The sequence below is a fragment of the Cylas formicarius genome, unplaced genomic scaffold, assembly GCF_029955315.1.
Source record: "Cylas formicarius isolate icCylForm1 unplaced genomic scaffold, icCylForm1.1 PGA_scaffold_3__17_contigs__length_32017465, whole genome shotgun sequence".
In the NCBI taxonomy this organism is placed as follows: domain Eukaryota; kingdom Metazoa; phylum Arthropoda; class Insecta; order Coleoptera; family Brentidae; genus Cylas; species Cylas formicarius.
The window spans coordinates 30005483-30019497 of NW_026844326.1; the positions used below are offsets into that span (position 1 = coordinate 30005483).

The following is a 14015-nucleotide window of genomic DNA, read 5'->3' on the forward strand; positions in this document are numbered from 1 at the left end:
AATCCACACACAACTCGTTTCCCATATTGTTGGGAAATACTGCCGCAGAGCGTTACGCCTGTCTGTCTGTTGAATTGACGAACTGTCAGCGGCCATGTTGATTGTTGACGTTGAATGCGCATATCGGCCATCTCCATATTTTTTTCATTGTGGGTTCAAAAATTCGTGCATTAGACTAAATAGAGTTTCCTCTTTAGGAGTTATATATACCAAAACTGAAACTGAACCTATAGCACTTGCCAATTTGAAATTGCAGTGGACATATTTCCGACAAATCTTGTTGTACAAGCGCGCGCGTTCAAGCGGCACCCAGGAAATGCAATAGCGCACACAGTACCCTCGTAAATCATGGGACTCCCCCTTTTATTTTTTCTACCATTGTATAAAGCAAAATGTCTAATTTTTGGAGAACGACGAACGGGGACTGGTACACGGGGCGCCAAAAAAAACACACACACAAAGAGCCAACGTTCCGACAATATTTAATATTTTCCTATATCACAAAAAAATCATCAACGTCACGGAGAAACACAACTCAATCGCACCTAAATCTACGCGGTAAGAAAAATATTATCTCGCACGGCAACTAGGACAGGGTTTACTCGGAAAAATCCCTAGAACAAACTAACCACATGTAATAGAAAAAACAACAGTCCGACGAGAACATAGGAAACAAACGACGACCTAACCGTCGTCCTCGTTGGATCTGCGGTTTCGCGCACGCGCGCCTCTCCTGATCTGATTCAGGCAGGCCAACATCCGAATCATAAAGGTCGCGGGCACCGTTATGGTATCCCTGGTCTCCTCCAGCATGATCGCGTTGCGATTTATTAACTGGAAGTTAAAAAAAAAAAAACGGTGGTTTCGTGGCAAAAATCGGGACGTTTCGAGCTTACATCGTCGGCCAGCGACTTGTCGAATCCGCACTCGTCCAGCTGGGGCGCCCATAACTTGACGTCGTGGTCGATGCCGCTCGTCGCCAGTATCGGCAAAAAGGGGTGTGGTCTCAGACAATTCACCACGTGCTGGTCGGCCTGAAGGAGCATCCTCAGTTCGGCGGTGTGCCTATCCCATATGAACACGTGACCGCAGTCCGAACCGGACATCACGTGATCTCGACCCCAGAACGTCGCCTCTTTGATCATCGTCCTAAGAAGGGGCGGGGCAATTACCGCAAACGGTGGGCCGGTGGAAGGAGTTTACCTCGCGTTTCGGTGGCCTCTGTACTGCCTTTTAAACTCCGCCTCGTAGCTATGTTTCTCTTCCGTCTTGTCGGAGGCGGGTTCGGACGATACCACGCAGCCAGTATAGTCAGGGTAGTCTAGCTCCACGTCGGACATCTAAATTTTTATCGGTGAAAATGGTGAAATTTATGAGAGGCAAAGAATATCAAAAGTAGGTGGGCCTTTTTAACATTATTGTAATATTCGATTAATTTTGAACAGATAAGGTCAAGATCTTAAGTTAGACTTCGTCGTCTGAGATTGCGTGCATAGAAATCGGCCCCTTTTGACTTCAATTTTATTATTTTTTTTTTTTAGAAAAGCATAACAAAACAACAACTTAGATAACAAGCTTTTTAAAGAACCATATAAAACATATAAAAACACAAAAACAGTAAACAAACGATATCATACTAGTTACAACTACAAACACCTGTTTCAATTTTGTCAATAGTCGAAGACCGCCAGCAAAGGGATCAAGAGAGCAACTGTTAAATAACCCCAAGGTTCCAGGTAAAGGGGAAAAATAGCCATAGTTGGCGTGATGAAATGGAATTCAAAACATTCGGGAGCTCTGACGACTTTGATAGATGTTAAAATCAATGGACTGGAGGAGAGCAGAACAGTTATATACACTATTTTCCAGACTATCTATCCAAATACCAGAACATAATTAATGTGAAAGTTATTGTATACCCGCTCTATATGCTAGGGATCTCAGAAATGCCCTCTGAGCAGTCTCCAATCTATCAATATGACATCTGTAATGTGGAGACCACACTACGGATGCATACTCCAGTGTAGATCTAACTAAGGGGCAATAAAGGGTTTTAAAACAGTTGAATGAGAGCAGTGTACTATTGCGGGTAATAAAACCCAGACCTCTCATGGCCTTGTTAACAATATCCTCCAGCTGATCCAACAAGCTCAGTTTACTGTCAAAGATGACTCCAAGGTCCCTAACTTTGGTGACACACTCTATCGTTGTATTGTTAGTAATATATCTATTTTGAAGGGTGTTAGTTAAGCGAGAAAAAGTAATACTAAAACACTTTCCAACATTTAGATACAGACCATTTTCTCTGCACCACGAACTAACATTATTAAGGTCGCTCTGAAGAAGCTGAGCGTCTATAAATGATCCAATTGTTTTGTAAAATTTAAAATCATCTGCAAAGGCAAGATGTTCAGAATAAAGAACCGCATCACTCAGATCTCTTATAAACAAATTAAAGAAAACTGGATCTATGTGTGAACCCTGAGGTACACTCGAGTGCACCACAATTTCGCTAGAAATATAATTATTGATTCGGACGTGCTGTTAAAAAGCTGTGACAAAATTCAACCAGAGTACCCCGCAATTACACTTATCCCACAATTAGAAACTCAACACTTATTTTTTAATAATGGGTACGACCCCTTCTTGCCCTAATAACATCACTTTCTCGATTAGGCATAGATCTAATCAAATTCGCTATTGTTTATTGTGGAATGTTAAGCCACTCTTCCTCTACTGCAACAATAAGCTCTGGGATCGAGGTTAGGGTACGAAGTCTGGCTCGGATTCTCCGTTTTAGCTCATCCCATAAATGTTCGATCGGACTGAGGTCGGGACCGACCACTCCGTCATTCGAAAACCGACTTATGTAATTATGTGTAATCTTGCAGGATCCTTGCGGTGTGCGTATTATCATTGTTGTGCATAAAAATGAATTCTTCTCCAATACAGTCGACAAATGGTACCACGTGATCTGATAAAATATCCTCGATGCACCTAGCAACCTCCATAGAAATTGCACCCCATATCATACAGGAACCACCTCGACAAAGGCTGCGCTCTTCAATGCAAATTGCTCTCCTGGTCTTAGGTACACTTTTTTTTTTAATAGAAGGGGGCCTAAATTGCTGCCTTGAGGAACACCGGACGTTGCAACATATTCTACTTGACTACTTGAGTCCACGAAATATAACATACTGGCGCCGAATTATGTAGTGACTAGGAAATAAATCGTTACTGTAAATTGAGTTGTTAAGCCACGTTTCCATTAAAGCTACGATCTGACAATCATTCGACGAAACGGCATTAAAATATTCGACAGTTTTAGACCGCAAGCTTCTAGTATTCTGATAACAAATGGATATACTTTTGTCAGTACATTTATTATTTTCACGAACTTTGGTGCTCATACCAAGGGAAGACCGAGATGAAGCCGATATATATATATATATATATATATATATATATATATATATATATATATATATATATATATATATATATATATATATATATATATATATATATATATATATATATATAGAAAAAAAAACTAGTCAAAAATTTACAGTGGGCCGATTTTCATGCACGCAAGTTGATATTAGTTTATATTAAGTAATTTTGTCCAAACTTTGTGCAATAATTTAAAATATTTCAAGACTATTATTATTATTATTAGCAATAATTAGTAATTGCCTTTGATTGTGAAAGTGGTGGTCATGTATTTCTTGTTTCGGTTTGCATTTTAAAGTATTAAAAAATATTTTGGTATTGTGGAACAAAATAAACTCCTGGACAAACTTAACGCAACGTCATACATTTGTCACTTTTTTGATGCTATTTTTTTTTCTGAATTTATGATTTTTTTTGCATTGCATTCATAGTTTTCGCCGATAACGATAAAAAGTTCATTTTCGATTAATGCCGGGTGTAACAATAATGTTGTTTTTTGTTTTGCATATTTGATACGAAATAGCTGTATGAAAACCACTTTCAAAATCAAAGGCCATTTCATTTTTATAGAAGCATTTTTTTCAAAACAAGATTACGATTACCAATTCACTGGGCGCTTCCTCCGTCGTAGGCCGAAGTTCCCCGGTGTCGCCCGACGTCGAAGCGGCTCCGCCATCGACCCCGAACCGATTGTGGTTCACCCGCAAACTGATCGTCGAATTCGACATGCTCTGCTGCGAGTATCTGCAAAACCACGCCCCCCGGTTCACACCCACCCGACGACCACGTCACTCAAACCCAACCTAAAGCTGACCGATGGTTCAGCGCCGTGCTGATTAATGAAACCCTCCCGAAGGTTCCTCAGGACCGTCAGGTGAGTGTGGAGGTGACTCGTCACCGAAGCCCCGCCCCCGGCGCGAACCTCGGGCGCCGATTCTTGGTGCGGCGTTGCCGGTTCCGACGATGACGTTTGAACGCTGGAAAATCAACCCTTCCAAGTATCGGTCAACCGAAACACGGAGGGATGTTTCACTTAAAACCTTGGCCAAAAATAACAAATCGAAATTCAATGTATAGGCCAATATATCCTTAGGCATTCATATAAAAAAAAAAATTGACGTCAACCTCAAGAATAGTTTATTTTACTCACAGACTGAGCTTTCAATTTTTAGGTCAAGCACAAGCTGCAAGTGTGATCAAAGATGTGACCTTTACAATGCCTTAGCGAGCTTCAAAATATATAAAAGCATTATCCATGATAATGGATGCCAAACTAACAACCCATCAATATAACATTGTTCAATCAAAAGACAAAGATAAATTTAAATGCTATTCATAAATACAAAATGCGAAAATGAAATGCTACCCAGGTCAGGATTCCTAGTACTGGAATAAATGAGGAAGTCATCATAAGATCTCATTGCCCTACAAACTATAGCGGGTGGATGCGAATCGACGAAGACAAGTTTGGCCTGTAGTAACACAACATATTAAGTTTAAGACAATTTAGTTTCTTCAAGATGAAAGGCATAGATGATGCTATAACTTTACTTAGCAAATTTATTTATGAAAACTTAAGTGTTGGCCTACCAACAGTTGTGACTTTGGTAGACTACACAAAAGGGTAATGGCATTAGAAGTCAGCAAGTTAAAACAAATGTTGGAGTGCCTCAGGGCTCAATACTTGGACCAGTATTGTTCATCTTATTTACAAATGACTTATTGGTTTTGAAAGATACCTTAATAGGTTTGCAGTATGAAGCGAACTTTCTGGATATTATATACTCCTGACTCTATCAAAATAAACCGGTACTGAACACAGACAAGTCTGTGTTCAGTACCACTATAGAGACTGTTCCACAGGATTTTGAAATCAAGTTTAATGGTGTGAGCCTGAAAAGAGTTATAATATAAAATGGGATGTTCACGTGGCTAACACAGTGAAAAAACCAGAAGTTTGTTTTTATAGACTCAAGGACTAAAGCTAACTAACTCAACTAACAATAAAGCAGTTATTACAAATTTGGAAAGATGAAAGATGCAGATAGACCACTGAGTATCAAACAAGCGTTTTGTGGTGAATTCTATAGTGTATCAATATGGTGAATTAAACAATGAATATATCCAATATTAAATGAACACTCGTAATAAGAGTATTATTTTACCGCGACACCAATTGGCTATTGGACAAAGAAACGAAACGATGGGATAAGATATTTTAATGAATTGCCTAATAAACTCAAAAATCTCAATGTCGACAAAAATGTGCTTAAAAAAAGTAAAAAGATTTTCTATGTAAATGGAATTTTTTGCCAATAAATATGTTCGCGATATCTTTTGTATGACTGCCAAAAAGTCACCTATGTTGAGTCACACAATAACGCGTTTTACCACAAACCGGAACTCAATTTTAAGTACTCGACGCGCGTTTCGCCAACCAAGTTGGCATCTTCAGTACACTGAAGAGTCGAATAATGTTCCAATACACAAGTGCTTTGAGTTTTGGGGAGATTTTTATTCAGGGTTGATACACTTACAACAGATTCGAACGAATATAATGAGTCAACAAGTATATTACTGAATTTTCGAATTGTACGGTGAAACATCAGAAGTGGGATCGCTACCAAATTCAATAATTTTACCCTTTCTTCTCGTTAAACTATTACTTTTTTTAGACTTATTGTTGCGTTATAATAAGTCAAACTTTAAATAGTTGCATTCCAGCAGCGTTACGGCTACGCAAGAACGAACGGCAGTACGACGTACACCGAAGAACCGAAAGCAACCAATAACGCAATACACAAGTGCTTTGGGTTTTGGGGAGAGTTTTATTAAGGGTTGACACCCTTACGCCCACCCTTAAATTAACATCAGAAGTGGGATAGTTCCGGGTCCAGTTTGGCAAAAGCAATCAATTAATAGATCAATCGATCAATTAATTAATTAATTGTTAGTGAAAATAATGTGTCCTGAAAATAGCGGAAGACAATTGCAGAAACGGTGCCGCGCTGAATCTTACAACAGAAGTCTATTCCTGAATTTTCGAAAGGTACGGTGCAACATCAGAAGTGGGATCGCCACCAAATTCAATAATTTTACACTTTTCCTTTTCCTATTCGTTTTTTTAACTTGTTGTAGGTTTGTAAGTCAGCATTTACAAAAATTTACTTGAATATTCGTTTTTTTGAAAGAGGCTGCATTGAAAAAACTCCTTGGAGATGTTATTGACCGGGTTTTCAGTTTGAATACCACACCGTGCGTCGCCGCAAAAGCACTCACGCCGCCTCCTGATCCGAACCGCCGCTCGGTTGACCGTCATCCGTTTCCATGCTGCCGCCTGCGCCTTCCTGAAGGCTGGCGGTCCCGCCCTCTCTCGCCTCGAGCATGCGCTGAGCGTTCTCGTCGGGATCGACGGAGTCTTCGCCGCCAGCGGAGAGCGCCGCCCTAGTCATGGGATCGTTGAGCATCCGCGACAACACGTCGGTCATGCGTTGCATCAGCGTGGCCTGAAGCTGGGGCCTCGCCTGACCGATGCTGACCGTCGACGTCGCGTCTCGTTCGGGACGAGCGTCCGGACCGGTATCCGACCAATCGCCCCTCAGCCTCAATCTTCTTACCGGGGGCGGAGACAAACGCTCGCGTTTGCCCGTAGCTGCTTTGATCTTGTCCCAAGGCGAGACTTTCCGCGATACCGGTGCGGCAGGCGCCTTGAACTTGATCGAGTCGTTCTCCTTTAACGGAAAGGGGAGTAAATTGGACATTTTTTTATGGCGATCGCGCCTTAGTAACCTTTTCCCATCTGTTTGCGGACTTCTTTATTATCATAATTACAACAAATAAATGCGCACCGTATAGTCTGTCTTAACCTTCATGGTGCTGGCTTTTGCCCGCAATTATGAAAGTTAAAGTCCGTTCATAGATATAAGAAAGTGACTAACTGATGCGAATTAAGGAAAGACAGGGCAAGCAGTAAGAATGAAATACGGCCGAACAGGTCCGTACTTTGCTTAGAATTTAATTATTTGGGGCTTTGTTAGGAAAGATACTAAATAATATTTCTTTATTTATGTATGTATTTATGTTTAAATCTAAAATAAAATTACAAATTGTTTTTATTACCTACTTAAATTACTTAAAATTATTCACATAATATATCAGTATCAGTATCGCTACCAACGCCTGTTCTAATTATTATCTGTTCTATATTATTTGCAATATGGATACGATTGTTCTGCTTTTTCTGTATGTTTAACAGAATTTTCCCAACTTTGTGGAGGGGTGTTAAAAACTTCGGTTTCTATAAGTTTGAGGATATTGGAGCTTTTTGGTATAATCTTCGTGAAAATAAATGTCGCTTTTGTGTGACATGAGGAAGGGGTTTTAGTCAACTGTCTATTGTGATAACTTGCATTGTCCATTACAATTACGCTATTAGGAGGAATGTTGTGAACTAGTTAGTTTTTAAACCAACTTTCAAATAAATCAGCGGTGGTGTCTTCATGGTAAACCAGAGAAGAATCATTAATATTTTTCGCAGACAGAGAAAGTCCATTTGGAATCCAACCATTCTTAGAGCCAGCCTGCAAAATAGTTATACTTTTACCTCTTTTTGATGGCGCGTTTGTTGAGTCAACCCAACCCTTTTCTGAGGTGTCATAAGTGTCGAACCAGATTACATCCAAGTAATAATAATAATTGGCCTTTGTTGTTCTCTGCAAATCCTAATTTTTTCTAGATATTCCAGTCGCCATTTCCGAATTCTAAAAGATTCCATTAAAACTTGATTATTGTCAATTTTTTTAAATCTAAAACCCATGTGTTGCATACACTTCAATAAGGTAGTTCTGCCACATTTAACACCGGTTTCACCTTTTTCAAGCCTCCTAATTAAGACATCTAATGTACGCACGCTTTGTTCCTCGTATAACTGGTAAATTTTACGCCGTATTATATCTTGATCACTTTCATCTACACTCGAGAAAATGTCAGCATTGCTTCTTTTTTCCCTCGCTGAATGGGATTGGATAATCCCATTCAAAAGCAATTGGTCACTTTCTTCTATCTATGAACAGACCATACCTTTTATAATTTGGGATTTGTAATAAAAAACGATAATCTACCAACAAATTTGACTTTACTGTTTCTCAAAATATTCACCCTGACGATCAAAACACTTTTGCATTCGATAAAACCAATGATCAACTAACCAAAATATGCTTTTAAACGCATCAATCGCTTCTTCTGGTGTCAAAAATCGTTGACCACGTAATTTATTCTTAATGTATGGAAATAAAGGGAAGTCATTAGGTGCTAAATCAGGACTATATGGTGGATTTCTCATCAAATCAACGTCCTTAATGCTCAGAAAGGTCTTTGTTTGCACTGATCGGTGAGAGCTAGCATTGTGGTCGTGGAGAGTGGTTCGTCTTCGGCGGTTGGTTTTTCTAATTTCTTCGAAGACTTTCGGCAAACAAATATTTGTGTATCGTTCCGAATTGACTGTTTTACCTTTCATCAAAAAAACAGTTGCAACGTGGCCAGTTTCCCTAAAAAAACAGGCCACCATTTGTTTCGAACTTTTGTGGGCGTTGTCTCATTCTGAAAGGCGCATACAGTCTACTGCTGCTTACTTTCAGGTTCATAGGCATTGATCTATGATTCATCACCTGTCACGATACCATAGACGTGTTTGGAAACACCGCGATCGTATTTTTTTTAGCATTTCCTTAGACCAATCAACAGGAGCCCTTTTTGAGCCCTCAAATTATGTGAAATTCAACGCGAACAAATTTTTTTAGCGACCAAATGTTTATGCAAAATTGTATATGTGCTGGTCCCACTAATGCCCAAAGATACCTAAATCTCATGATAAGCCAAAACTAACCAAAACTACGACCACCACTGAAGTCCGGGAAAAGCAGCGATAAACAGTAGTCCTAGATGGTGCTCTAACTCCCGATGCTGCCGATTACGTGAAACTTTTAACCGTTACAATTTTTTTAATTTATAACAAAAAACACAAACGACACTCCTTCGCCAACACTCAATAATCGTAAACCTAATAGGATTGCCCAATACCGAAATTATCGATCGCACGTGGTCGCTCGTGACGTAAGCGAAGTCGTCTAACGGTTTTTGTGTATTCTGTCAATGCATTTGAAGGCGCATTAAACTGTTGTATTTTGTGTTGTGTTTGTGTTAATTGTATTTCTGTAAAAAAAACTTGGACAAAACAGTGTTTTTAAGCTTTAACATATACTTTAAAATTGTACGTGCTTGGGTGGCGAGAACTGAGAAAAACAGTATTTTTAACATTAAACAAGGACTTAAAAGTCTTGTGTTCGTGTTGCTTATGAGCGGTGTTATTAGTTAGAAGGCAAGCTCAAAATATTACACATAATAATTACCTTTTTCAGTGGGATAAGTTACATCAAAAGATAGTTAGGTAGGCCTGGAACGAGATGTGCTATGTATGGGTGCAATAACTATTTTGATGAAAAAGTAAGTTCTCGAAAATGTACTTTTCATCGCTTTCCCAAAGGGAAAGATCTAGTATCCCGAACTATTCGGAACGAGTGAATAGTTCGATGTAGAAGAGAGGACAAACTTAATCGGGATAAAAGCTATGTCTGCTCAGTTCATTTTACCGAAAATGATTACAAAAGAGACTTACAAAATGAGTTATTAGGTTTTTTTTGTCTTGAGTAACACGTTAAATTCAGAATAAAATTTAAATTTTAGATTGAAAAAAGATTCTAAAAAAAACTTCTGTTCCCACCATATTATTATTTAACCAGAAGCCACCAACAGAAGCAGGATCATCTAGATCAAAAAGATTTCATTTCAAAAATGCCAAAAAAGAAGCTCAGCAGGTATTGTCTGAGCTTTTAGCAACAACATCGAATGCCACAAATGAAATTCTAGAGAAAAATCCATCTCCAGAACCCATGCCAGAATCCCGACCAGAACTCATCTCCGAAACCCCAAAATATAAGGTTAGTCTAAAAAGAAAATCTTTGCAGACAAAAAATTAGAAAGTATGGTAAAATTGTAAAATAAAGATTTAAGTATATGTAGTGATATGTATTTTTTATATTATGTACATACGAGGGTACATATAAATACATATTATTTACCTACCACCTATAGATAGTTATGTATGCATAATAAATTTTTTGTTTTTTAGTATGTTCTTTAATATATCCAAAAATAGGGATTTCTAGTTTATAAGTATTTGTTGATTTTTGTATATTTAAAATGGTACAATGCCGTAAAACACAAAGTTTTGCAAGTAAATCGTTTTGTTCGCTAGTTTTATGTATTTATGTGTAACAATATTTAGTTAATATATGTATTTCAAGATAACACATATAAGCCAAACTTGATTGCAGTAGTATTGTTTTTACCCTACCTGAGACCTTACCCTACGCTACTTTCCAATAATTATTAAATAAGTGCTAAAACAATTTAGTGTTGACATTAAGTGAAAATATCGAGTGATTATCCAAACAAAATGCTATATTAGCTACTCAAAATACTCAAAGTCCATCAAAACTCGGGTCAGTTTCAGATTATTTCCATGCATTGACATAGTAAAAGCGCCAATACAGGACTTCACCTTCGTCACAGCCAGCGAGAGTTTTTGCTTTGCACTTGCGGACAGATTTGCCGGATTAGGCAATCCTACTAGGTTTACGATTCTTGGCCAAAACTTAACGGAGCAAACCTAACCTCAAAATGTCAAACTTCCCTATAAAGCGTTACTCGCCTGCCATCTGGCAGGCCTACTGTCTATATGGTGAGCTTGAAAATCACTACGTTTATTCATTTTCTTCAATTCTCCACTAATTAATAATATCCCCTATCGAGGATATTGGCGTGTTTGTAAGTAGACCGGTTTCTTTTAAAACTTCTTGTTTAACAAGTCGTCAACTGATTAAAATTTCATATACATTTTTCACAACCTGTTTTGGTTAGTTTTGTTATATACTCGTAAAATAACTTTTAGAAAAAAGAAAGAAATATACCTGACCCACCCCTGCCTTGTCACTCAAGCATAAATTTTTTGTTAATAGCTTTACCCCATAGGTAAAAACATTGTTAAAGTTTTATTGGGGAAGGTCCATCGAAAACCAAAATGATGATGATTGCGACAGACTACACTTTTATATATTTGCACATTTATAATGCCCTGCTGTGTGCTCAGATATATGCATTCAAAAATAAAATATTATAGCATTTGTAATTTACATCTTAGGTGGCTGGTCACCAGTCATTTAGCAAAATTTAGGTTCTTTTTATTATAAAATGCCATATTCTGAAAGACGAAGCAAATAATATTCGAAATGTTTGTTAAGTTGGTTCACATGTATTAGGATATAATTACGTATTAGCATAATTTTTCTAAATCGTCGGTTTTATAAACAAACATTTCGTTTTTTGGTGACGACCTATTTCAGAGCCATCTAAGATATAAATTACAAATTCTAGAATATTATTTTATTTTTCAATGTTTCTTTTATGTTAAAAGCGTACTATTAGATGTGGGTATAGGGTATATTATACAAGAAATATGAAGAATTTTTAGGGTATTCCTGCAATACCATGTGTACATAAAAAATAAATCTTACAAATAGCTTACAATTATTTGAAGTTTTTTTTTTTAAATGATCACCTTGTACAAGTGTTGAAAAGTGAAAACACAAATCGCACCAAACAAAAAGAATAAAATTATTTTTTATTATTCAATGTAAAAATCAGTAGATTTTAACCTCAAGAAGATTCTTTAAATTCCCTATTTGAGATGTCGGACCAACATTCAAAAATATTTATCACTGTTGCTCTTACTAGCAGTTAGTAGCGAAAGCTATACGAATCAATTTAAAGACGTGAAAAAAATTGTAATATGCTAAATGAAGAAAACGAAATACCAGAGATATAGGCGAAAAGGCATTGTAGTCTCTGTGTTGATTGGTGGCCCCAAATGAAAACATTTCAATATGTAAAAACATAAAAACAGATATATATATATATAACTAACACTTTGCAAGAAACAAAACAGAACTCACTTGGATGTTAAACAAATACAAGTAATCGGAGGAGTAGCTGACCAAAATGTCCCGCCCGTCCTCGTCATAGCTCAACGAGGTTATCCGGTAGTATCTCACCTCGTCCAATCGGGGCGCGACAAAGGTGCAGAAAGGCTGCGCTAAAAGATGCGCTGCAATTCATAAAAATTCACCTTGAAGTAAACTCGGGAGAAAGAGATTACCTCCCAGCTGTGTGCTCAGATATCTCCTGTCATATATACGGACCCCAGAATCCGCACAACCCACAGCCAACTGATAAGTTGCTCTGGGATTTAGTGTCAAAGCCGTTATGGCCCTCTGACATGACACCAAGATGTCCTCTTTACACTTTTGCTTCGAGCAACTGAAACGGATTATGAAACTCCCAAGAAAAATTGGTGGGCTGCGGGTTACCTAGTTTTGGTTCTGAGATCGAACCAACGGACGGTACCGTCTTCGCCGCAGCTTAGAAAAGTGTTAGGGTCATTTGGTATAGTCATAACCTCATAGGTCGTGGTTCCTCCGTGACATGTAAACTGATTGTGGTATGTTTCCTGTGGCCGGTTGAGATCTAAACACACACCAAGCCACCCATCCAAGTGCTCGATCGACAAACACTGATTATTTACCTGTATGTAAAACGACCCCATCCCCCGAGCACGAAACCAATTGGGTGTCATTAGTAGCGGGTAAAAACTTTGCACTAAAAATGTTTGCGTGATGACTGGTGGAATAGTTAGCTACTTCTTGGTAATTATAAGCATTTGTGATCACTAAATGTTGGTCGTCCGAGCCTGATAGGATCAAATTCCCTTTTTCGTTCCAGCAAAGCGTGTTGACGCAGCCCTGGTGCACTTGCAGCGATTTTATCAGCGCCAACCGCTGAATCAGACTCGGATCGTCTGAAATAACACGCGTTCAGTTGCGAGAAACGCTTCTGTCGGTTAAAAATCGCACCCTTTGCTGTGGTCGCGAAATCGTTAATCTTAACCCCGTACTGGCGGCTGCAAATATCCGCAAAAATCGATTTTCGCTTATACGCCATGTCGTTTCCGTTTTTACGACCGTTAAAAAACAAAGACTTTTGCCGTTAATAATTCCATAACCCTCGGTGAACTATAAATAGACGGGATTACTGTGCCAGCTATCACCTTTGCGCGCTAGAAATAGCGGTCGGCATTTTTTTTAATGTCTCAGACGCGCCTCTATCGAATTCGTCGCGCACCGCCCTCAGCGAGATCGCCAAAATCGAAAAATCCGTGGGTCGCGAATTCTCATTTCATCTCCTTGTCGAACCACCACCGCACGGCACACGCCACGGGCGACAGCTTGTCAATTCACGAAAAACGTTTTTTGACAGTTCGCGGCGTTGCCGTTTATGCCACGTCGGTCCGCATTTTGCAATTTAATAAAATATTTTTGGAGTCGCACAGGGCATGTTGGCCGAGCTCGACGTTGTTTTGCTATTACCAGTTATATTTTTGCGTTAGATTC

The 14015-nt window shown here is 38.6% G+C and overlaps 1 protein-coding gene across 2 annotated transcripts; it reads right to left on the reverse strand.

Moving 5' to 3' along the window:
- Positions 1-465: 465 nt before the first annotated feature.
- Positions 466-13847, reverse strand: LOC132699536 (DDB1- and CUL4-associated factor 6-like). 2 transcript variants are annotated; one of them, XM_060666313.1, is made up of 11 exons: positions 13479-13847; positions 13151-13423; positions 12936-13092; positions 12725-12885; positions 12522-12661; positions 6733-7184; positions 4257-4430; positions 4056-4197; positions 1204-1340; positions 897-1149; positions 466-834 (listed from the first exon to the last, which is right to left on the reverse strand). In XM_060666313.1, the coding sequence occupies exons 1-11, from the start codon at positions 13564-13566 to the stop codon at positions 685-687; spliced, it is 2127 nt and encodes a 708-aa protein (XP_060522296.1). In that variant the 5' UTR covers positions 13567-13847; the 3' UTR covers positions 466-684. The 2 variants fall into 2 exon arrangements, with proteins under 2 accessions (XP_060522296.1, XP_060522295.1); XM_060666312.1 differs by having other exon boundaries at positions 12522-12673.
- Positions 13848-14015: the final 168 nt, after the last annotated feature.